We start from the raw sequence: 26376 nt of genomic DNA, 5'->3' as shown, positions 1-26376 counted from the left end.
ACTCAACTGGAGGGTTTAAAACTTTCCAGAACTGAGGAACTTTAGATAAATCGTTCGTGTGCGCAACATAGTTCCTCGCAGGCGTCAGCGAGCAGCTCACAACTCGGCGGTGATAGTTTCAGTAGGAGTGACTGACGTTGCAGATGACACTATGGGAGTGGCGTGCGCAGTTTTCTAATTCATAATTTGTATATTTATAATTTTGCACTGCCGCATTGAGACTTTTAGGCAATTCAGTGGAAATATCTCGTTAGGTACCAAAACCAATCATTTTCGTATGTACGTTTTGGTAAATGCTTCGATGTGTAAAGAGTTTCCGAAATACTGTATATAAAGTATCCAACCGTGGAACAGGACAAAGTCTCCTTAGTTTTGCTTTCATAATTTCTATTTGCTATTCTTTCCAGCGTACGCTCATTTCTTTTTCTGGCGTACTTAGTGAAGTTAAGTAGGCCTGCGATTTCATCACGGCCAGTACAATCACTCTGCGAGTTCTACCGGTGACCACCCACGAGGCACTTCTTAGTTTGTAATTTAACTTTCTTCCGCCTTATGCTGAAGTAAGATAAATTTGATTTAGCTCCAAGGGAGGTTAAAACATCATGAGCACATCATCAAGGAAACAGTGTTAAACTCAATTAAAACAATGGCCGCCATCGTGTATGAAATATAATCCAAGATGGCATCCGGGGCATATGTCATGAAATACGATGGCCAAGGTCATCCAAGAGGGTAGCCGCGACGTCAATATTCAATATGGTGGACCCCGACACTGACACCGACACCACACACAGAATTCGGTCGCTACACTTTTACTCGGTACGTTGAAACCAGGTTTACGTTATTATTTAACTAAACTTTGTCGAAATAATTGCCAAAGTTCGTCAGTTGATAGTAATCATGAAATAACCTGCCATTCTGCGGTATATCCCTTTCCTGCCTAGAAATGTAAAAAAATTGAATTTTGTAATTTTTATTTCATTTTTATATTTAAGTAGGCATAAAAGGAGAGCATAATTTTTTCCAATTTTTTTTATTTATATTTAATATATTTTTTAATGATGGGACTTTTAAGTCCTGACAGGCATTTATCATATGTCCAGCTCAACGAACAAAAAAAAGGGCGCTCCAGACTGGTGCAGCGCTGCCGTTTTAGTGCTGCAACCTCTCGGCTGTCAATCGAACTTCTTCGACAACTGGAAGAGCGGAGCTATACAGGGACTCAGAGGTCCCGACAGGCAGCATGTGGTTTCAAACATGCACACACTATTTCTATGGGGCTTCAAACATTGTGGAACTCACAAGTCCCGCCAGGCAGGAAAGGGATATCCTAACAACCGGCTGAATTCCACAGTACTGCTCATACAGGGGGGATCATAGAATATCTCTGACACGAACTACCCCAAAGCTGGAGAAGCGGAGCCACACCACCGCAAGAGTAGACCTTGCGGACTGTGTTGGCCGCGTGCCCACCCGCCCAGGTCTGGTCTGGTGTCGGCTGGCGGGCCGCCAGCCACGTAGTCGCGCGTGCAGGCACGCCGCCTGTGTATTGACACACGCCCCTTCCTTCAGCAGCGGCATCCGCCGCACAGTGTGGCCAACCACTGATTTTCCTGGACAATACCTTAAAAATTAAAACTTTAAATTTACTTGAAATTGTATATGATAGTCTTAAGTAGTGTCGAAGGCAATTAAAACCACTGGAAACAGACAATTTTCTCCACTTGCTTACCTTTGATAATCTTCTTAAGTGGCTCGATTATGCGAATTCCATTGTTTTCCTTCATAACATCACAAAACACGATGAATTAATTTGGGCATCAAACAATAGTCTATTTCGATGTATATGAGATAGCTAAACACTATAAATTTATACACTTATTGGGTTATATTTTTTTTCTTATGTGAGGTCGTGAGATCGAGTTAGGCATACACATCTGTACATTCTTAGACATACAAAATTTGCACCACAAATCCCAATTTTATTTTTGGTACTGACATATTCAGAAACATTCATTTCTTTATAACACACACCTCCTCTAACTTGGCGGGAAAGCACGAATGAGTGACGACGTGCGTGTCTGAGCGAGGTCTGGCGGAGGAGCCAGGCACAGGGCGGACAGAAGGCAGGTCAGACCTGTTCAGACATGTTCTAGGAAGAGCAGTGCTGCTAGCAGTGAGTGGGAACTATTCAATGCAGGATGCCTTGAATGTAATGAACTTAGTTTGGCATATAGCTATGGCTGCCACAGTCACTTATCGTGAGATACGCAATCTTATCATAGAGAATAAAAGTAATATTTGGTGCCTTCGGTTTTTAGGTGTATCATGTCGAAAAAAAATACAAGTGGCATGAGTGGTAAGAATAAAGTTATCAGGCGTTCCGTCACGAGAATATGTTCGCGTGTTAGAAAAAATGGTAACATCACAACAGAACCGAATAAAAATGTATTCTGCTTGCAAAAATAACTGGACAAAACTGTGCGGATCGAGAAACCTGTTGCAGCCAAATACACTTATGTTATATTAGTTAATTGCGTTTATGAACATAGCGTTTCCATTGCCTTCTGTCTATCTTGAATTTAGCATTTCAAATAAAAGTATTTAACATTCAAAGAAATATTATAGTTATTAGTGCTGATTAACTTTAAATTAAGTTATGAAATTAATCATTGTGATTTTTTTTAAATTATGTTATTACGAATTGTTTACTGGACTTTCTTTTTTTTTAATTTGGGAAATGGCATGGTATTTTTATCACCCAGTCTACTAAGCGAGTTCTGTAAAATGCAACAACTTCTTTGAGTGGCTTCTCATTCATGTAAAGCTGGTTGGCTAACTCTACAGAAAAACTGGAAATGCTGCACCACTACATTACCGAAAACGAAAGTTCTTAACGAATTATTCATTTGACAGTGACAATGTCGAAACGTCATACGGAGACGAGACAAAAGCTTTAAGCAAAGTGTGTTACATAAAGCACATATATAAACATTTAAAATAAAAAATAGTGACGTTTGCACATTTTAAATGCCAAATTTGTATATATAAAAATTACGTAAATTGAATTAATATATAAAAGTTTAATTTCCGAAGTATATCTGAGCCTAATCACTAAGAAAAATTTAACTTCAAACTGTATTTAACCACTTTAGCATGGACGGTCTGTATATATGTGAACAGTTAAAAAAAAGCATACCTCAATGTATATCCTTTTCCTACACAGAATGTAACCCAACGAATGATCTTGAGAGTAGCTGTGGGCGCAGCAAAAGAAGGGAAACGTTAGAAATTATAACGTCTGCTTCAGCTAGAGTTCTCTCCTTCTCTGCTGCCATACCAGAGACCTCCTCGATTAGAAAACTGCCAAGTTTTTAATTACCAAGAAACCGCAAAATAAGAAAGCAGAAGGTTCTTACCTCTCGTGAAACTCATTCCGTCTGTAACTTTTCTGTTTTTAATAGTCGTGACAACGAAGATGATTAGTATAAGATTATTTGAAGACTAAGAATATGTAATGACAGCGAATGTATTTGTTAATAACATAGCTTTTAATGTTATTTTAACTAGAAAGAGTTCTACTTATATTTTAACTTATATATTTCTTCCTATGATCGAAACATTTAATTATTTATTAGAAATTTATTGCCAAATCAATTCTGATTGGGTTTTTTATTTGCTCATTTAGTGACCGGGATATGGTTAAAATAATAATAAATTTAATCATCCGAGGACAGAGGATTTGTCCGAGAAACCCGGTCATTTTTCCCGCTGTGCGCCACCGCCATCCCACCAGCATGAGATCGCTTCCGCGGCTTTTCACTACTGGACCGTCGGTACAGCTACTTACAGTGCGTGAAGTATACTTGAAGCACGCGTACAGCTGCTTCACTGTGCGACCGGACCTCAGAGCCTTCAGGCCCTTCGTGACCATGAGCCAGTGGCTACTCAGACACGCGTGACCCGCCAAGCTTGGAGTGGGATTGATCCGTTAACGAAATGTGGTTGGACCATCATTAACCTGACCCGCGCTATCAAACCTCGAGCCAGCGGCAGTCACCCAGCCGGGGTGGACCAGCGAGAGACGGAGATTTATAACACAAGCGAAAGGCACCAATTAGAAGTAAGGAGTCTAGCCTAGGGGTCCTGTGTTTTTATTTTTAGTCGCACACAAGCTGGAAGTGACGTTGCATTATCTCGAACGGAACGCAGTTTTGGTCTGCTGGAAGCATTCGAGTTGGATGTTGTGCGGCTAAAGCATTAGTAATGGAAGTCCGCAGGTCCACACCCTTCGCACTGGCATTCTCGCGCGCGGAATTGTGTTTGAATGTTGCTGGATAAAGTGAGCTGTTTCAAATTAATCGTTAGTAATAGCATAAATATATGTTGGAGTCATTTAAAGAGAACAGTTCGTAAAATTATTCAGTCTGAATAATTATGCTAGGATTTTTATGAAAACCTAATATCTACGATGTTCATTGTGTTTATAAACTTATCGCCCAAACTATTTCTGTTGTATTATTTTAATACAATAATTATTACATTTCAGTTCATACGAGACACACATTCTTTTTTTCCGGTCGTATGTTGAATAAAATCTAATCTGTAGGCATACCTTTGATAAATTTTTTAATACGTAGCGGCTACTGAGCGAAATAAGTGACAAAATTAAGAAAATATTAAACATTTTCTGGAGTACTGCTTATTATTCGTGATTTTTCTGTAAGCAGTATTTTGACATGGTGGTAATTTTATTCTGAAACTATTGATATTAAAAATTTTTACTTTTGTGGGGAGGAATTGTTTGGATTTGTAGTGATCATTGTAGGTTATAAAAGATTGATCAGGTACGTAAATTATTGCTGTATGCGTATGTGGCGTCGCCTATACATGAGTTAGCAACATTATTACCTTAAAGCTGTTCGCCAAACATCTGTTAAAGATATTTATTTATTTGCCACAGTTTGTGGCGACTAAAATCGATACCTGCGTCCAGCGCCAGAAACCCTACTTGAATTAAAGTGCACTGCCAAATAAGCTAAATTTCCTTTGATGCATACTGGGAAACCGTCAATACATCGTAGTCAATATCAATATGATACAATATTATACAGGATCGATATTTCTGAGTCATTAAACCGTTGGTATATCAATATAACATAGGGTGAATCTGATGATTAGGCTCTAAAAGGTTGCATTCAGTCCTAAAGTTTATTTATTGTTGGCACATACTCTAATTAATCCAGTGGTTTAAATTAAAGTTTCTTTAAATAAACGTAATAGTTTGAGATTTTACGTTTTTACTTTAAATGACCAAATTATGTTTAATCTTGATGAGAGCCAAGAAACAAACTTAATCAGTCGGATCACTGGGAGAGCATACAAACAAGCACAACGAAATAAAGGTTGTCACCTTTGCCCCTGCGTTGAATGTGACAACTTGGACACACAGATAATAGGTAAAAAAAGCTAATAGGTAAAAACTTGCATGACCTGGAAAAAAGTCTTTTTTTTTTTTTACGTTTGCTGTTCCTATCGAGTTATGTCCTCCAAAACACGCAATCCCTAAACAGAAATTAAAGGTCACGAAGGAGGACAACATTAATTTTCTTTATATGCAAATCATTAATACACTGCAAAGAGTAGGTGCTAACTAAAATATACTACAATAGCCGTAAAATTATGTAATAAAAATTGAACCACATTATAACTAACATGAAAGTTGGCCAACTCTGATAAAAATTTTATATCGATACCCAAATATATTATATATATATATATATATATATATATGAGAGAGATTTCCACCTATATACTGACTTACCACGATATCTCTGGAACCATAAGGCCTATAGACTTGAAAATTGGTAGAAATATTCCTTTCGCCGAGTAGAGTTCAGCTAAGAACGGATTTTATGACATTCAACCCGCAAGGGGGGTTGCGGGGGCGTTAATTTAAAAATATTCACATTTTCAAACTATAGCTCTTATATGTATAAACCTTGGCCAGAATATTATATTTGGCATGCATAAAATTTACCAAGAAGGAATTTTATGATATTCCACCCACAAAGGGCAGAGCGGGGGCGTTCAAACGAAAATTTAAACTTTTAATATATAGCTCCTACAGGTATGAAATTTGGCGAAATTATTATTTTTGTCATTTTGAGTTCAACTGAGAACGAATTTTACGAAATTCCTCCCACAAAGGGGATTGCGGGGGCGTTATAATGAAAGTAAAAAAATATTAATTATAGATCGGGTTATAATGAATAATAAAATTAATATGTAGGATTCTATACAGGTTCAAAATTTAGATTGTTGATGTTGACAGAAATATTCTTTTGTTAAAGAAATTGAATAAGTGTTGTGAAAACATAACCACAATTCTTTGTTTGTTTGAAAAATTCACCATAAAATTCTGAAAAATTCGTTCAGTTCGTGAGTTCTGCCGTCACAGGTTTTAATTTCAAAAATTCCGTATTAAATATGTCAGTGTTTTATCAGTGGTTATCATATATTTGGTCCATTCAAACCCGTCACATGTTTTCATAACATAACATTAAAATTCATCATATTCCACATTGAATATTTCAGTATTTTATCAGTGGTTATCGTATTTTTGGTGCATTCATAACCGTAACATATTTTCATAGCATAACATACTTAACGGTTAAAATTATAAAATTGGAACATTCAATTGATTTCAGTACGTAGTTAATTGATATAAATTCCACCAGTGAGGCATATAAATTATGGTCGGCGTACGCACAACGCAAGCCAACTACATGATTGTCGAGTAAATGAGACAGACTAAGAGCGTAGACACCGTTTGGAAGAAAATTAATTAAGAATTTCTCAAGCGCGATCCATTATGACTCCAGAACAGCGAATACAGTCGAGTTCGACTGCGCTCAATTGAAGCCTAATTTGGAAGGTAACAAAACAGACTGCCAAGCGTGACATTACGACATAAACGTTTGGCATTTAGATATGATCCAACAGTCAATTACGCCACGGATGTATCGGTCGATTTTGGAACAATGAGCGCTGTTTCTCAAAACTGCATTTCTTTGAGATTTCCAAATGAACCACCAGGATTATGTTGTGCGAGCGGAAAGGTCAAATTACCACCAGAACCACTGGCATAATTTCTTTCTGGCAAGGAACCTCTATTGAAGCATTTCTTGCGGAATATACAAAAGTACAACAATTCTTTTCAAATGACATCGTTTGGGGCGAATATTATCGAAGAGCGAGGTTTTAACCCAACTTTTAAGGTAAATTCTTTTTCAACTGCATCACACATCACAAAATGTTTCACCAAGGCTCATAAATCAAGTATTTGTTTTCTATTTTGCAGATTCATCACCAAGCGTTGCAATGAACGCATTAGAAATACCAACAATCATCATCAAAATCCGAAATTTTTCATTAGTTTCATTATTTTACTAAAAATTTTATTTTAATTTTAAAACAATTTAAGATACTTATAGGTTGGTTCAATCCCTTCTCGACGAACTGACTGAACATATAGAATGAAAGAGGCATTGCGATGCATGCCGGGCATTAGCTAACATAACAAGGTAGTTAATGTTAGTCATGTTTAACGTATTTTAATTGTCCCGACATTCAAAAAATAAGGGGATAATGACATCTCCCCTGAGAGGGCAGAGTGGGATGTTGAGGAACACGAATAGTTTAGAAACACTCCAAATCGAAAGAGAATCAGCTTTTGAAATTTTCGAAATTTTGTGGGTTTGACTCTCACTACAATTTATATATTTATATACACCAATCTTCACGAAAATCAGTAACCATAGATATTAGAACAAGGAGAATATGTTCGCGACATCCAATTTACTATAACTAGCCTCTAGAAGGCGCTGCAGCGCATTAAATTCTAAACCGTTCATCCGATCGCCATGGGTAAACAGAAAAAAATAGTTTATGTATAGACATAAATACATATGTACATATTTTTTTCTTTCATAGGTCATAAACATACAAAGAGCAATTGTGTATCATTTCTCTATGTCCTCCACACTGTCATATGGCGCTTCTATCCACTTTGCTTTAACCCGCGGACAATGTATCACTCTGTGTTCAGCCCGGGCAACGCCGGGTACTGCAGCTAGTACGTGTATGTATGTATGTATGTATGTATATATATATATATATATATATATATATATATATATATATACACACACACATACATACATGTTTCTTTCAAAAACTCGCAATAAACGCCATATAAAAATACAATATACATGTTCATCACTGACTCACTTACTGACTAACTAAATTACTCTGTAAAACTGTATGAATTATTTTTTCATCCGCTTCCAGTGTAACATTTTCATTGATCTTTGCTAACCTGTTCCTCCTAGCATTGCTGCCAAGTCCGTGGCTCAAAGATAATATGCCTCGTAATTTCATATTTTGACGAGGCCAATAGTTTCATCATTTTTCAGTGATAAAAATAGTGAGCTGTAGTTTAGTTTGGCACGTTTTGGCCGAATATATCTGTTTAACATAATTTAAGTTCTTGGCCTACACTTGCAAATATTAATCTACCAACCACTGTTGTGTCAATTTTCCAGCCCTAATAATAGGATTATATTGATCGTGAGTAGATGCTAAGGCACATTTGAATTGTAGCATGCTAATATTGTTGCGAACTCTATTCACTTGAGCACCTTCATAAGAATCGCACTGCAAATGTGTTTGCCATCCTGGTGTATATTAAATCGAATGCACAGCAAGTAAGACTAATGAATTACCAGAGATCATTCACATGCAATGTAATTTTTAATAGGTTCTTCATTGAAAACAATATTACGTCAAAAAAATTTTTATCATTTTATATATATCAAATATAAATTTAATTTGCACAATATTAAAATAAAGAATTTTTAATCAATATTTCGTGGTTATTAATTGTTTGTTATATTCAACTAATAGTTAGTTCAACTACTAGTTAGTGAAGCATAGAGAAAAAATACTTAAACATAATAAAATGCTTCAAAGATAAAAAAACTTATTTAATTTGCACCATAATAGTTGATGTGTGATAGAAGGATTTAAACTTTCACAGGTGTGAGCCTTGTCTTCAAAATGCTGCACTGTAATGTTATTATTTATCGTTTGTATGTTTCGACATAACTTGATCAGTTATTTTCGCTGGATCGATTGATGTATTTATTTTGTACTCTCGTAGGGCGGCAATGGTTATATTTGTAGTTGTCTCCTGTGATCCACCCATAGTAGTGCACATTTGTTAAGGTCAGGCCATCTGCGTAAAATAGTACGGTGAGCGATGGTCTTTTAAATGCCATACGTAGTCTTATTATTCATAGTTTGTTTATGTCTTCGTAATTACACAAGATAAATTTTTAATCGTATTTTTTTGGTGAAGTACATAAACTTCATGGTTACTTTTAATTGCACTTTTGAGTTGATTCCCTTTCATAAAATAAGTAATATAGGTATAACAAACTCGCAGCATTATTTTACGTGCCTTAATTTAACTGCAAAAGATGACACTGTAAAGAGGTTAGGAACGTAAATGTTCATAGTCGCTCACTACAGAAGTACTTCGAAATTTCTTATTTTTATGTGGGGGAAAATGTTTGCCTCGAAAACTTCATTGGTAGAAAATTTGTTTTATTTTGATTGCAGCATAAAAGTATAATAATTATAATCACAACAGTGTTTGTAAATGAAAAAAAAGTGGCGGTAGGGAACAGGCAGCATGCCTTAAGTAAAAGATGCTCGCCCACTGAAAACATTATTAGCCGCATGAAAATCACATTTCTCTGGCGCACACGAGCCGCATACCACATCTTCGTCTCGAAGACGAATGTTGAAATCTTGCACGGGATATGTTCGTTTCAGCGCAGCAACTCTGCCGAGAACTGTTCCGCATGCGAGGGCCCAGAACCCGCCATCTCACCGCATACCTGGCTGCCAGGGCCTGGTTTCAAGACACTCGCATTACAGTCTTGCGTAACCTCGACTGGAATGGTTACAGAGACTAAATGTTATGCTTGCAAATAGCACGTAGATAACGTAACAAGTATAATTATAACTCAAAATGATTAATTTACGAATTTTCATATTCACTCCGACATACATTTGTGCTGTTTCAATCATTTATTTACAGCAGCTCACTTAATCCAGCAGCATTTAAACAAATTATCATAAATATAATAATTAATTTTATTTCTTCTTTTTTTACACTTTGGTTACAAATAATTAAATTAAACAGGAAAATGTATCACTCACAAAAGCAAACTCTTCATGAGTTAAATTATTCAGCCAAAGATTGATATTGATTTTTATTTGATATTTTTAATTTCAATTTATCAGGAAGAATAACTAAAAATTTTGGAAGCAAAACTTTAAAAATCTCTGTGGAATTTTTTTCATGAAATAGAGGTATACGTAAATTTGTTTTCTGTCTATGCGGTGTAGAATAATTATGAGCTACATCATTTAACTGATTTTCCCTTAGATACATAATCGTTATTGCAGCTCTAATATACAATCATTTAATATCGGATACTATTAAAAGTTTAAAATTTTCCTTGGATGGGTATGTATGGTTTCCTTTATAAATGACTCATAAAATAAGTTTTTGCATTGTAATAAGTGGTTTGAATGAAGTTTTTCTCATTCCTTCCCAGGTCAGAATGCCATACTGCAGAACAGACTGAAAAATAGCAAAGTAAAGCGTTCTTATTTCTCTAAGAGATAATATAGATCTAAGTTCAACAAATTTATACACCATTTTTCGAACTTTTGTTCGTAAGATAAGAAACAATTTTGTCCCATTTCAGATAAGGGTGGAAGGTATCCTGTACCTATTTCCGCTTACGAGAATACAGACTCGAAGGGTTCGGACCAGTGGACTGCCATTACTAATGCGACCCAACTCGAATGCTTGCAGCAGGAAAAAACTGTGTTCAGTTCGAGATGACTCCGCGCGAGCCAGGAGCGTCTGGGAGGATAAAAGAGCGGAGAGAATGAGAGGGCAGGAGCGGTCACCGTCTCGGCCAAGGTGAGCCACAGTGTTCTCGCTCTCCGCGTGACCGTTACAGCCTCGAGTCTGTCTCGTGACCAACAGTCGGGCGCTCAGCCGCGACCGTCATCAGACCCTGCAAATTTAAACCGTGAACGCGTGGTAACTATTTTCTTAATGAAGGTTTTTACGTAATGATTTTTTCCTCGTTTATAAATGAAATTCCAATCTATATAAATAAAAATTACGATGTGCGTTCTAAACCTTAAATCTCTGAAAGTTCTTCGCCGATGAATTTTGAAATCTTGACATAACGTTTCATTCTAATACGCGCGTGTTTTCATTAACTATGTCACACCTGTGACACGTAAAAAATAGATAACAATATAGAGAGGTCAAAATATAAATGAACGTGTGTTCGTCTTCTGTTTTGTAAAAATTAAGATATAGATAGGAATATATAAACATAGAGCTAGGGATATATAGAGAGGTATAGAGAGAGAGAGAGATAGGGAGATATAGATATAGAGAGCTAGGAATATAAAGATACAGAAATAAAGATAGGAAGATAGATTGAGATATAGAAGCATAGATACATAGAGAGGTTTAGAATGAGATCGAAAGATATGGATATATATATTTAAAACGTTTGAACAGAACACGTCTGTTGGGTCCGCTAGTCTCACTATATATAAATATATATATATATATATATATATATATATATATATATATATATATATATAGTGAGACTAGCGGACCCAACAGACGTGTTCTGTTCAAACGTTTTAAATTTGAAAATTTACAGGAAATTTCGCTGAATCTAATCGCAGCATCATCTGTCGGGTCGAACTGAAATAAAAATAAAATATTATTGAATATTCGATAACGCGATCACAGCGCTTCCTATCGGATCAAATGTAAAACATCCAACGTTCAACAACAACATTAATTAAATTAATTAATTAAAAATATTATTTATCGGATTGAATTGTGAATCTAAACCATTCTTGAATTCACCTGTACACATACCTACTTTAAAGTGGACCCGACAGACGTTGTCCTGTTCAAACGTTGTAAATCCTAAAATTATATATTTTTTAAATAAACTATAAATTAAAAATATAAAACTTCAATTTTAAATATACTCTAAACTACAATTACTATAAGTAATTTTTATTTTATAAATGTTATAATTTATTTTACAAACTTATATTTTTATTTTTCAAAGAGGCGTTCAATACGTCATAAGTTGCATAGAATAAAATGAGAACTGACAATTTAAAATTGTATGTTAAATTGATTGTTATTGAATGCACGTCTATATATTATAATTAAAAGTAATGAAAAATCGTGTAAAATACTCACTTCAATACAGCACCTTACATATTATACACAATGTATATTTTTTATTACACTTTAAAACGTAGAATAAAATGAGAACTGACAACTTAAATTTGTAGGTTAAGTTGATTGTTATTGAATGCACGTGTATGCATCATTAAAATTACGAAAAAAATCATGTAAAATACTCACTTTAATACTACACTTCACAAATTTGCACAATGTATACATTTAATTACACTTTAAAATGTTATTTCAATAAATATTAATATAATATTCTCAATAAGCCATTCTATTTGAATTTTAATGTAATAACAACAATTTATACTTAGAATCAAGCCAAAGATTAACAACACATAAATAAATACACAACACACACACCAACACACACACATATATATATATATACATACACACACTGTGAACCTAAACCATCCAAAGATCAACAACAGCCTATAAATAAAAAATTAATTAAATTAACATTTTCCAGTGGACTGAATTGTGAATCTAAACCATTCTCGAATCCACCTGAAGACTCACAAATTTTTCATTAAAATCGGTCCCGTCGTTTAGGAGGAGTTCAGTGACATAATACGCACAGAAGAATTATATTTATAAAGATATAGTTATAGAGAGATGTACAGAGATGCCTTTTATATGTGTACCTATTTAAAAAATTAATTACAAAAATTCGAAAGAGGCATAGCAACCCATATATATGTCGGCATATAAAAAGTTATCTAATGATTTAATCAAACATGGAAGGTATAAATGCAAGCCAAAAGCAGACAGTTATAAAAAGGCAAATCTTGGTTAAGTTTTTACGTCCTGCGTAATTTATGAACGATTTGAACACATCCACTAGGATATGTTGAGTCACATTAATATTTTTCCCCACGCCTTCTTCAGTATTTCACCGCTATTGTCTGAGCATGTTCTGTTTTTTTTTTACTTTGAGGCTAATACCGCAACAGTAATGTACACGCAACAAACATACGTTAGCCATCAATGTTTCCAGGTTTATTTCATCTAAATGTCTATAAACATGATTACGAGTAATATGTTTTATACAAATTTAACTTTCTTTCAGGAAAATCACTATGTCACAGCTCATTTCAAAGATTTCATTAAGTTAAGTAAAAAAATACACGAATAATAATAGTATTACTAAAACAACAGTCTAAACATTTTTCGAAAACCAAATTCCGACTTTCGTTTCAGTCTGGAGACGCCCACTAATTTCGTTGCGCTCACGTCATACAAGGGTTGAGTGTTATTTAATAGAATATGATATTCGCGTCGCGTCCATCGCGTTGCTGTCATGGCAGCATTAACGCTCACGACTTCCAAAGACCTGGTGGTTTCTGATGAGCAAACAACAGGAAAACACGAAAACTCAAAAACTTATCAACATTCAAACAATGTTGCCAGACAAAACCATTTGTTTGTAAAAATAAACAAACCTCAAAATTTATTTTACTTTTTACAACTTAACTTTTTTAATTTAAGATAGGCATAGCCTATACTATTATTTATATTAAACATTTATGTTTCCATAAAATATAGCCGGATAAAAATTACGGAAATGATTGCTACATTGGCTTACGCTGATTCAACCGTTTACCTCTAACAAACTCACATTCTCTATTAATAATATACAAGTTGATAGGTAAAATAACCAGTTATATATCCTATCTAAAGAGGAACACAACCATGGGATATTAATCCATTTATTATATGATTATCTTTACATCATACCGACTCAGCATTGGTTAGATAACTAGCTTCTATTTGACCGTATTTTAGGTATATCAGTTTTAATAGTAATTAATAAAAGAAAACTTGCTGTGTTAAAAATAGTCATCCACTCGTGAGAAGCAGGGCACCACAGCTAGTATTCAATACATTCTAAAATGGTGGAGTTCAAAGAACATGCTGCTTGTCCTCGTGGGAAGTCACCCGTGCCAAGGTGGAATCATGCTCGAACATGTTCCAGGAACCTCGAGTACAGCTTCCATCATGGCGTAAAGCCTCTCGACTTGGCATCGCTGAGACAGACTAGCGTGGAGCGGCGAGAGGCCGCGGAGTGTCAGAGCTGTACTCTGGCATTGTTACGAGTGTGGGAACACAGGTTCGGAAAGGATAGCCCCACTTACTAAACACAGTTTTATTTTTTAGTTTAAATTTTTACTAATAGTTAAATTATTACGATCAACATTTCTGCTCACTGATTGATCACACCTTTGTAAGTACACTTTACACTCATTCCACAGTATCTCGTCATGACAGTGGCTTTATCTACTGTTCGTCTCTTATCACGTACCTCTATCCCAACACATTGCTTGTGAATGCTGCGCCGCGACACCATCCCCAGATGCTCTGTTTCACGATGATCCGGTCTTCGCACGCCAAGTCCATCGCTTTTTGCCCGCTATCGCTCGTCCAGGGGTCACTTCCCTCCCACTTTCACTTCACTGCCCTGGCATGTCATCCGCCCCTCTTGTATACCTCTCAGCCCAGTCCTGGAAATGTGTCGTAGCCCTTCGAAGTGTCGTGTCATCATAATCCCCGATTTAACACTCTAGGCTGCGAGAACAATGGCATTCTAGTTACACCACTTCACGTAGATGGGGCTCTGGGAACTTGCTGAGCCATCGAGAGAAGGGTAGAGAGGCCCCGCTGCTAATAGGATTACTGCAGAGAGACGAGCACTAATTGCATCGCGCCTCTCCCACATGTTGGCGCACCAGCTGGCCAGCCTCTGTGCTAGTGTCCTCGTAACACTGCCCCTTCCTTAAACCTGTCCATCCCGAACAGGTAACACATTACTTCCGGCTTAGTCCCTCGATCGGTCCAAATCAATCACTCACGTTCGGCCCTCCTTCCTCTCTGCATGCGATAGTCCACATAATTTATTCCTTCAAACACTTCATATGGGCCTTCTCATGCTGCTTGAAGCTTAGGCCACCTGCCACACTTACGTTTACGGTTGTATAGCCACAAAAAATATCCATCCTGAAATCAGGTCGAGTTAACCTTCAGGTCGTACCTTGTCTTTATCCAGTTCGTCACTAAGCAAAGGATTTTATGGGCATTATTGTATATGAGCTCCATATGCTCCTCTAGATGATTTACATGATCGGTGGTGCTGACTGGGGCTTGGCGAGGATGGCCGAACTTGACATCACAGGGTAGCCTCAACTCCTGTCCAAAATTTAATACTCGCGAGAATCTGCCAGTCGAGTCATGAATAGCAGCTTACGTGCCGTCAGAAATAATTGGATGTGTTGATTCAAATCTTGTTAATGGTCTGTCACTACCTAGGCAAGGTGCTTCTCTAGGGTCCTGTTGAAATTTTCCACAATACCATCAGACTTATAATGTAAGGCTGTGTAGTCTTGGTGTTCTTTATCCTGTTAACCAACATACTCTCTTGAAGATAATCGATTCAAAACCATGGTCTTGGTCTGAGTGCAGCACCATTAGTACCCCGAATCTGAAAATGAGATTGGTGATTTGTCCGCTCGCGCGGTGGTGGTTTCTTGGTTAGTAAACACGTAAGACTCTGGCCTCTTACTGAAATAATCAATTGTCACCAGAATATACAGGTTACCGTAATTAGTCTTGGAAAATGACCTTGCAATATCAATGGCTACCCTCTCAAATGGGGATCCAATGTATGACCTCATTTTTTCACGACTCAGTTACTATGAGCTTTTCTGACTGGAAATGTTCACACTGTTTACACCATGCCTCTACATCCTGATGGCATCTCAACCAGTAGAAGCGCTGACGAATCATGGCTAGATGGCCACTCGAGTTTCCATCATGTATTTCTTTCAGCACTTCTGAGACTAGGCTCTTCGAAATGAGTAGCTGCATGCTAACTACTTTCCGATTTGGACTTTCCCATGCCCTTCTCAATAAAACAGCAACATCCTAAAGGAATCCCATTGTGCCCAACAAGCTTTCACAGCCCTTCAATTACTGAATATATCATGCCATGATGGGACATCGTGTATCTCTCTCTACCCAGTCTTTATGGGCTTTAGGTCAGAGTCTTGTCGCTATGCCACTTTTAGGCTGGCATGATCCCATTTATTTGTACTGCCAATGATAGTTGTATTTCAGATGAATTCAATTCCTCCATTCTTCTCTGCCCTTTTACAATGGTTGTTGTCTACAATGCATACTTGGCGAGAGAGAGAATCAGAACTACTGTGAGTTCAGTAATTCCTGTGTTCGATGTAGAAATCATACTGCTGGATCTGTTCAATCCCCCTTGCATGTTGTCCCTTCGGGTTCTTGAATTGCAACAGCCCTTAAGTCTGGCATGGACATTGCATATAGGAATTTTTTCCCCATATAAATACTTGTGAAAATGCTGCAGGGACTTAACTACAGCCAGCATATTTTTGTGTCACAATAGTTACATTCAAGATAGCTAAAGCTTTATTGTAGTACTTGTGACTTGTTCACTTCATCCAGAACATGAAAAAGTACAGCACTCAGCCCAACTACACTTGCATGTGTATCAAATATTTACTCTCTCTGCTCTTGGGAGTAGGTAAGGCTAAAACAAAGTGCCTTATTAAGGTTCGGAAAGGTAGCCTCACATTCAAAAGTCCACAAATACTTTATCTTTTCCTCTGTCAGCTGAATCAGTGTTCTAGCAATAGCTGCGAACCCCTGCACAAAGATCCATAGTAGGTACTCAGTTCTAGAAAATTCCTTATCTCAATTTCTTTTTAGGTTAAGGCCACTCATTGACGGACTGGATCTTCTCAGGGTTTGTTCTTACTTTTGCTCTTACTTCATATTGTAATATCAGATTACCTAGAAATATTACCTCCTGCTGGAACAAGAAGCATTTCTTAGAGCTCAACTTGAGTTATGAATGGTGGAGTTTGTCAAAACCCTCCTGCAGTTTTAATAGATGCTCTTTAACATGACTCCCTACCACAATAATGCCATCCAGACACAACAGGTATGGTTTCCACATTAAGCCGTGCAACACAAATTTCGTCAGTCTTGCAGGAGCAGTAAATAATCTAAATGGAAGAACAGTGAACTGGAATAATCCACTTTCTGTTGAGAAAGCAGTCTTCTCCTTGTCCTCTAGGTGAAGCACCACTTGCAAGTAACTACTCTTCAAGTCCAATATCGATAACCACCTTGTGCCAGCCAATATGTCGAGAGTGTCAACTATACATGGAAAGGGGTAGCTGTCCTTTATGGGGATGAAATTTAGTATCTGGTAGTCCACACAAAACTTCAGTTTGCCATCCTTCTTTGCTACCAGAATGACTAGGGATGCCTAGGAACTTGGTGATGGCTTTATAACCCCTCTCTTCAATATATATGTAATCATAATTTTTAGACTCTTCCTGCTTTGGTAAAAAAAAGCCATCGTTGTATCTGCCATATTAGATTCCATTCCCTGTGTTGATGCGATGATAGACTAGTTTCGTTCTTCCAAGGTCAGTATCCCCCATGGATGACAAATCCTGGTTGTTTCGTAGAAAATCAGTAACTTCTTCTACATCTTCTGGGGCAAGGTTATTCTAAGATCGCTTTTAAAACTGCATCAGTTCAGAGTCCAGTTGTGGTAGAGCGCGCTCATAAGGTTGAGTAGACTCACATTGGGCTATCCAAACGGACTGGTTCACAGCAATCTATTGATTTTCTTTGTTTCAAAACTATAATTTTGAATTTAGGTGCCTCTCCTGCAGGCACAATCTCACCAACCTTGGTAATGCTGCGGGCGATCAGGATTTTCTCTGGACCTATTGTAATATCTGGCTCGATGATTTAGGCCATGTTGCCCCTAGGTTATCCATGTATTTGGGCTTCTATTATCCACTTATGATTGGCTGGGATTGAAACAATTTCATCGACTACATCTTGCAATACGAGTATTTATAATTGTTTGGGAGTAAATAATGCTGCTTCATTCCCTCTGATTCGCAATACCTACCTTCTATGTCAAATATGAATCCATATTGAGTCATAATGTCCATTACAAATATTAACTCAGCTACAATATATGGCTACAAAAATGTTCAAGCCCCGAGCTTTACCTTTAAAGCCAGTTTTCTGTGAAAAGGTAATGTGTGGCCATTTGATGTTTTTAGTTTTTATGGAAGTGGTGTCTTCCTCAGTTGTTCGCTATTTACGATGTATTTACGAACTTTAGATGCTTATGCTTCTGTGTTGATGGTAAGTAGTAACTGTTTGTTGTTAACCTGGCCATTAAGTAAGAGACTGTTGAAGCCACTACAGAGTAAAGATACAGGGAACACCCTAGGAGCTATTGTTTCCCATGAAGCTCTTTCCCTGTTGCTCTTCTTGATTAGGGTTTTTCTTGTATGTTGGGCGGTCCCACTGAATTTGTCCAAGTTTATGGCAGACAAAACACCACGTCCTCTGGAACTGGAAACCTTGAGTACCATTCAGCAGCTTCTTCGGAGCCTTGATGATATCCCCTTCGATGGTGTTGGTAGTAGTATTTACCTCGAGAAAGAGATCTAATCCCGTTATTTGGTCTCGATATTGGAGTTTCTGGATGTGCTGTGTGCAAATTCTAACTCTAGGGCATGAACCAGGGCATCGAAACTCTTATTGTGGTGGTCCAAACGATAATCCTGAATCTATGTGTCCATCTATAAACACACTAGTTGCTAGCTGTTGTTTAAACTCTTCAGGGTTCTACAAGTAAGCGAATACACAAGCCTCTTGATGTCATCCTCGAATTCCTGAAGTGTTTCTCAGGATCATTGTTGGATATCCTCCAAACAGTCCAGTACTGCTCGCTTATGTGCTGGTCACCATACCTCAGCTCAAGAGATCCTACTAATAGAGAATAGTTTTTCTGGTCAGGAACTGGTATGGTCTGAAGCAGCTCGAGTAGAAACCCTCAAAGGGCCAAAACGAGTGTCAAGATTCTTTCTTCGATACTTTAGCCATTCACTTCCGCAGCTTTCTCTAACTGCCGTAGTATACTGCCCACGAAGATTGGCCATCGAAGGTGGGTGGCATCAATTTTGGGTGGCCATTGGTAACACTTTCCACCTATACTTTCCCAGACACACTCTTCTGGATTGCAGCAGCTGTCACTTCTTTAATCATTCAAAGCCACTCCTCGGTTACATCTTCTAAACATCATTAGGTTGCCTGTCTAAGCGGCATTAGTTGTCGTGCCACTATCTCTTCGTGTTCAACTAGTTTTTGCTCCTGTCGACCGGTTTTTGTTCTTGTTGTGCGAAATGCTGCTCCTAACACTGTACTTGTTAATCGAACAGAATGCTGGTTTCGTTAATCTTCCTCATTTCTTCTCGAGCAGCCACTAGTACACTTCGCATATCTTGTTGTACCCCCTTCTTGACTATTCCTTGTTCCACTTTTCATTTCATACCCACTTTCTCCTATTTTCTCTCCATTTTAATTTTAATTTTATTTTGGTTACTCTTTATTTCGGTCTAAAACCCAATCTGCTCTTATGTTCGTCGGTCACGATCTTCCTCTTCAACATGAGCTGATAACATAATGGTCACTACAATAAAATTTATCCTATGACCTAGTTTAAAATTCTACTCGAAAATAACACTAACTTTATTACATTCAAAACTATTTCATTATTCTATGTTTATTCTCGAATAGCAAAATTATATTTTTGTATAATTTTTTTTTTCATCATAAATTATTCAATAAATTGAACCCTACCTTTCTCAGTTAGGGCTATCCCCAATTTTGAGCATGGGGAAAACACATTTCCATAAACGATACCCAAATTAATTGTAATGGTTTATTTAGTATCTTATATTTACAATATGAATTAAATAATAACAATCTAAATGTCTGTCTATACATAGAACACTCCCTTGTTAGTTCATATTTAACTCTACCCTTTAGAGCTCGGATTGACAGTGGCTTTCTCTACTGTTCGTCTATTACCACGCACCTCGGTCACAACATACTGATTTGTGCTACTCTTTCGTCCACCGCCTTGTGACACCGTTCCTCGATGCTCTGCTCCTCGATGATCCTATCTTGCTCACGAAGCCCATCGCTTGTCGCCTGCTATCTCTCGCCCAGGGGGTCACTCTCCTTCTTCACTTCACTCCCTTGCAGGTCATCCGCCCTGTTCATACATCTCTCATCCCTGTCCTGGAAAAGTCTCGCAGCCCTTCGAAGTGTCGAGTCATCATAATCCCCGTTATAAGTTACGAGAACTATGGTGTCCTAGTTATGCCACTTCACGCAGACGAGGCTATGGTAGCTTGCCAAACCCTCTAGAGAAGTGTGGAGAGGCACTGCTGCTAATGGGATTACAGCGGAGGATGGACGCTAATCTGCATCGCGCCCCTCCCGCAGGGTGGCGCACCGACTGTCTAGCCAACCTCGGTGCTACCATCCTTGTAACAGTATTATAGGCTTTCCCGCAGCCCAATGATGGGATCTCCAAGATTATAGTGGGCTCCAAACCACTTGGGTACAGGCTCCATATTTTATTTCAGACCTACATTAATCTAAGCTTGGGATGGGTGATGCCGGCTATGGAGGGACATCAGTGCATCTCAGACCGAAGCATAAAGTATGCCTAACACTACTGGGTGAAACCATGCAGGAAGTGACGCAGCATGTATGGGGATTAATTATTCATGGCATAGGCCCATGTAAAACCTGCACAGAGATAGGAAAACCCTGGGCCCAGTCATGCGGGCTGAAATACGGCATGCCTTAAACCAGTATATGAAGAGTTGAGCCGTGGGTCGGGAACTTATACCTGGGGCTCCTGAATTATGGCGCCTCATGAGTGAACCTGCTGGAAGTGAGACTCATGCGGAGAGCAGGACTGACCTCGGCTAGACGGGAGTCGTTGAGCGCCGAGACGCCCAGCACGGTCAGCAGGTGCAGTTGTCTGGAGAAAATGGGGTCGCTCTCCTCTCTCCAGTTGAGGCCCTGGAAGTGCTGTTGCCACTGCTCCTTCTGGTACCTCGAGAAGTTCAGCGAGCGCTCGATCTGCAACACCACACATCATACATAAAGAGCTGTGTCACAACAAACTCTATTCCTTAGAGCTGTTCTCCTCCATTGTAGTTAGTCCTTTTTGTAACTCGTCTAGTTGTTTCCTGAAATGCTTTTCCATTAAATTCCTTACTCGATATCTGTGTCTACATATTTACTTTTCACAACACCTAACTTAGTTTTTTTCAATGTGTATTATACATATTTATGTCCCCCTAATTGGTCTAGTGGCTAGTGTTACTGATGGCCAAGGAGCCTGGGTTCCATTCCCGATTAGGGAGGAAAGTGTTCAAACCTTCTCCCTGGGTTCATGACTGGGTGTTGCTCGTGGAACCCAGTAATGGGTAAAACGACTCATCATCATACATAATCATACACAAAAATATGTATGTAAATATGTAAATACATAGGCATCGGATAAGTGCATGTTGGCAAATTCTTGCCGCATTGCTTAATCCCAATGTAGCAAATGATACCTGGGAGACGAATCAATACTTAACTGCCTCATGCTAGGTATTAATTATAGTGGCATATGGTAACTGTAAGGAAGCCCCAAATGAACGTCACATATGAACAGTTCATGAAGATAGTGATAATGATAACATATGCGGGATACGACTGCTATGACACTTGGTGCACTGTGAACGTGTTGTCTTCGACTGCAGGCATATGATGTGTTGGAGTTGGGCCCATTCTTAAGTGAAACTTGTTGGAGACTGACCCGCTAACGTTTACGGAGGCCCATGCGGAAGAAGACGACGGTGGAAGTATAACACAACCTGTGGTGCCGAGGTGAGGCGGGGACATCTCCGCGACTCACTGCGCGTGCGCTGATTTTGGGAACGAGTCTTGCCACCTCCTGGACTTCGACCCAGGGACAACGAGTGTGAACTCGTTGTCACCACTTCGCTGAATCAGGTAAGTTATTATAACCTGTCATACGAACGATAATCGGGTGGTCCTTTTGCTTCAAGAAATAAGCCAATAGTTTTAAATAAGTTTTGATTTGTAAATTTAGCGCCTTATTAAATGTTGTCATAGCCACTTATTTAATTTTCAATGTGAATAAGAGATTGTAAGTAATTTTTAACTCTCTTTTAGAACTGTAGATTACTAGTAAATTACTTTTAACCAATTGAGGAAAGGTTTTCATAGAGTCTAATCTTGAGTAAAATATATTTTGTGAAGGTTAAATGTTATGTATTATGTTTGTTGATAAATGTATTTAGCAACATATCCATTTTCTGTGTTGATAATCATGTTTAAAATAATACTGTTGTTTATATTGCCGTTCTGTAAGCTCCTAACGCAAGGAGCCCTCTAATTGTATAAATAATCATTTTAATACTGTTCATGTGTTTTTTTTTTCAATATGTTACAGTAGTTAGCCCCAAGATATAACGAGTCCTACTGTGAAGTTCGGTAGCAGAGCAAGCGACTTGTTGATTGAAAATCATGATCCACTTGTTGTTAATATCAGTTCACGACTCATTGCTTGTTATTTTTTAATAAAATGTGTTTAAGCTTTAGTCGCCTTGCTCTATGCTTTATAAGTTTCCATCTTAACTAACCCAGTGCTATGGGAATTTTAATATTTGTACATTTGCGAATACGAATACGCAAATATGAATAATTTATTCATGTATTAGTATTTTCTATTGAAAATATGAATATTCACTTGAAAATAGATTACAGATGTATAGTTATTCACACATATCAATCTGAATATATTCATATTCATATTGATTGGAAATAGTTTTTTGCGAACACATTTGTATTCGTAAATGCGGTAGTCCACAATCTGTCAGGCATTAAGGTCACAAAACCGTAATGGAGATGAAGGGTGGCGACCTCCCTGATGTCTACAACACTACGTCCAGTTGTGGAGATATATTTCTTCATCCTTATCATCGCTCGAAATATGTATTGTAGATATAGATGGTCCATAAATCTCTACAATTGACCTAGTATAATCAATATAACCCTCCTAAAAACTTACATGCTGTTCATGGATCAAATCGTTCTCTTGTCAATTCGTTACCATCAAACTGAAGCTTTCTTTCAACTGGCTGTGATATTAAAGGCACAGCACACCCTCCACGACCTCCCACTCCTCTACTCCCCTCCATACCAATCCTGCAAGTAGTGATGAATCCCAAACGCGCGCTCCTCTGATGTAGCCAATGAACCTACCCCCCCCCCCCCCCAACCCATCCCTCACATATAGCAGGGTACAGGTTTTCCAGGTCCGAGGCCGGATCACCATCCACCTCCCCTCCCAAGTGTGTACCCTTGAAGGGTGTATTAGGTGTTAACGTGCAGTTATGACGTGTTCAAGCTAGACTCGCTGGACCAAACTGGCTTGGGAAACATGTCTCCCATGCTCGGTTCAGCCTGACACGTCAGGCAACACCAGTTAGGCAGGCTCAAATTGCCCCCCCCCCCCCCCCCCCCCGGCATTTTTCCTAAAAAAAAAACCTTAGAATCTGAACAATTGGGTGTAGAACCAGGTAATATTTCAAGTCAGGACACATGCATTGCTACCCTGTGGCTTCAGGTATCAGTTCTTAACCACATATTTATATTCTGGATGACCAACGTCCCCTGGCTGAACCAAGGCTGGGTAGGGTGCGCAGCGCGTCCAACTCTCTGATCTTGACAGTTCCACAGAGCCCTTCCCCAGTCCCGCAGCCGAGGCGGTGAACTAGGTGACCTTTGGGTCAGGCCACTCCGTCCTGCTGTTCTCGGGTCAAACACTCAGCCAGCAACATCCTTTATCTGCTAATCCACGTCGTAAATAAAATACCCCTTGTTTGGCTTTTATGAAGATAAGTGTGTAGCAGCATGAGTTTCCGGTTCGGCTTCTGGCGAAGTTAATTTTTGTTTGTTGTACTATATATGAAAAGGGAACATCATCTTTGTTTACACGTAACATCTGTCGATTTATACGATGGATTGTAACAGCGACATTTTCTTTAGCTTCGCTTTTTACAGAAACTGTTTTTCGACTTCACTTTTAATGGAGGTGGGAAGAATATTTTAATGTTTAAAATTATCGAGACGGGGTATAATTGGCTTGAATATTCTTGCGTTAATCATATCACAGCCTTACTTTTCCTTCTTAGCAAGTAAATATTTATTACAAACCCTTTTTATTATGTAATGCAGCTCTTTCACAGATTCAGGCATGATAATAAAATGCTAGTGAAGACGAACAACGATCATGTATCTATTCTTAGGAGGTCGGCTTTTTTACCGTTAGAAATGAGTCTTAGAATCTTGCAAAGACTTAATAGCCATATATTCTTCCAAATTTCCATGCGATCTTTAAATACACGTGTAAGGTTTTTGCATTCGTTTCGGTCAGGAACTACTCATACAAACTAGTATAACCTTTTTTCAACTATTAGTTTCATTTCCGCATTATGTTTTAGTAACGTTTTACGTACGTCTTAGCAATGTCTAAATAGACCATCATTGTTACTTAGAGAAATAATTTTCTTATAATATCATCCATTAGGATTTTAAGTTTGGTTGTTTAGAATTTCATCAACAATATTTGTCATTTAAATAAATAAACAGTCTAAATTTTAACACTGGTATGAAAAAGAAAACCGATCATACATGCAGGAGGAAGAGCGATACTACCATATTTTAGGAACCAACACAAGAAACAAAGATGGTGACATCCATCAGATTAAAACAAGATGGCTGCCTCAACCATGATGATATAATCCCAAATGGCTGCCTCCAGCAAACGACATTTATATAGCATTTCCACCATAACGAAAGGCGCAATATTCCGGAGTGGGCAATCGATGGAAATGCCACCATAACGAAAATCGCAACATTCGGGATTGGGACGCTCGATTGTGATGCCAGCATAAAGAAATGTGCAATGCAAAAAAGGGGGATACTCTATGGCAAAGTCAATGTAATGAGACATACATTACGAATAGTCAAATGTTCGGGAATGGAGCAGTCGGTTTTTAGATGGCAACCCAAAAGTTCATATTCCAAGATGACCGACGTAAATGGCACAATATAAGAGAATGTCCGGAAATGACATAATCCAAAATAACGGCTGGTAATAATGTAATCCAAGATTGTCGTCAGAAATCTGTAACTCCTAGATGGCCGCCGAGAATCCATGGATCCCGAGCCAACAGCCCCTGCCCCAGGTCATACCAAACTCACCTAATCCTTCACATGATCCAAAGTATAAGCATTGCAGTTAGTGTCATGTGACAGTAGTTGTTGTCAAGTCTGTGTTACTGTTGCCTGATATTTGTATAAAAAAATTCAACAAATATTCATAATTTTTTTTCCTTTCTTACTACAAAGAGGTTATCGAATACGTAATGTTAGGGTGTTGGGGGTGGGGTCCTATTAACTAACTTTATCACTAAACACCGAAGGCCCTAAATAAACACTTCTCTTAACAACCCTATCAATAATTTGTTATTCTCTAAGCACGGTTGCTAACGAAATGAAAGTTAATGATTTAACACAGGCCAACAGAGCATTATGGCCTCCTTTTAATGTCCCAGGCCCAGCTCTACCAACCAGTGAGGATGAAGTAGTGGTACTTGATGGTCTGCAAGAGAGCCTGTCTTCTAGACGCTGTACTTTTGCACTAGGTCTAGACTGGAGTTGAGTCCAATAGGACCGAGCCCGTCTGTTTTAATTTAAATGCGACGTTTCTTTGTAAGGTATTCATTTGGATATCGTTTATGTATATAATGCAAACATTAAAATGAATTCCATATGTTATCTAGATCAAAGGTTTTCGTGGCTAAAGTCACTATCTACTTCTTGGCTTCTGTGTTCAGTCACGCCCATGGATATGATAGCATGTCCAAGGTTTAGGTATGCCTTGTTTCAGGCATCTTGAATGGCGATTATTAGGTAAGTACACATTCTAAAACGCAGAGGACGTTTTCTATCGCATTTAAAGATATCTGTAATAAGGTTTGTCG

At 38.1% G+C, this 26376-nt stretch overlaps 1 protein-coding gene across 3 annotated transcripts in view; it reads right to left on the bottom strand.

The window, feature by feature from the left end:
• LOC134527872 (angiotensin-converting enzyme-like) overlaps positions 1–26376 on the bottom strand; it is a 98230-nt gene that overhangs the window by 50921 nt on the left and 20933 nt on the right. For 2 of the 3 annotated variants that reach the window (XM_063360853.1, XM_063360854.1), the window contains one exon: positions 21230–21391. In XM_063360853.1, coding sequence (XP_063216923.1) covers positions 21230–21391 — 162 coding nt within the window. Of the gene's footprint in view, positions 1–14693; positions 14817–21229; positions 21392–26376 lie in introns of those variants that run through there. The other variant, XM_063360855.1, reaches the window with a different exon arrangement.

The sequence above is a fragment of the Bacillus rossius genome, chromosome 1, assembly GCF_032445375.1.
Source record: "Bacillus rossius redtenbacheri isolate Brsri chromosome 1, Brsri_v3, whole genome shotgun sequence".
In the NCBI taxonomy this organism is placed as follows: domain Eukaryota; kingdom Metazoa; phylum Arthropoda; class Insecta; order Phasmatodea; family Bacillidae; genus Bacillus; species Bacillus rossius.
This window is presented reverse-complemented; position numbering and strand designations above follow the sequence as displayed.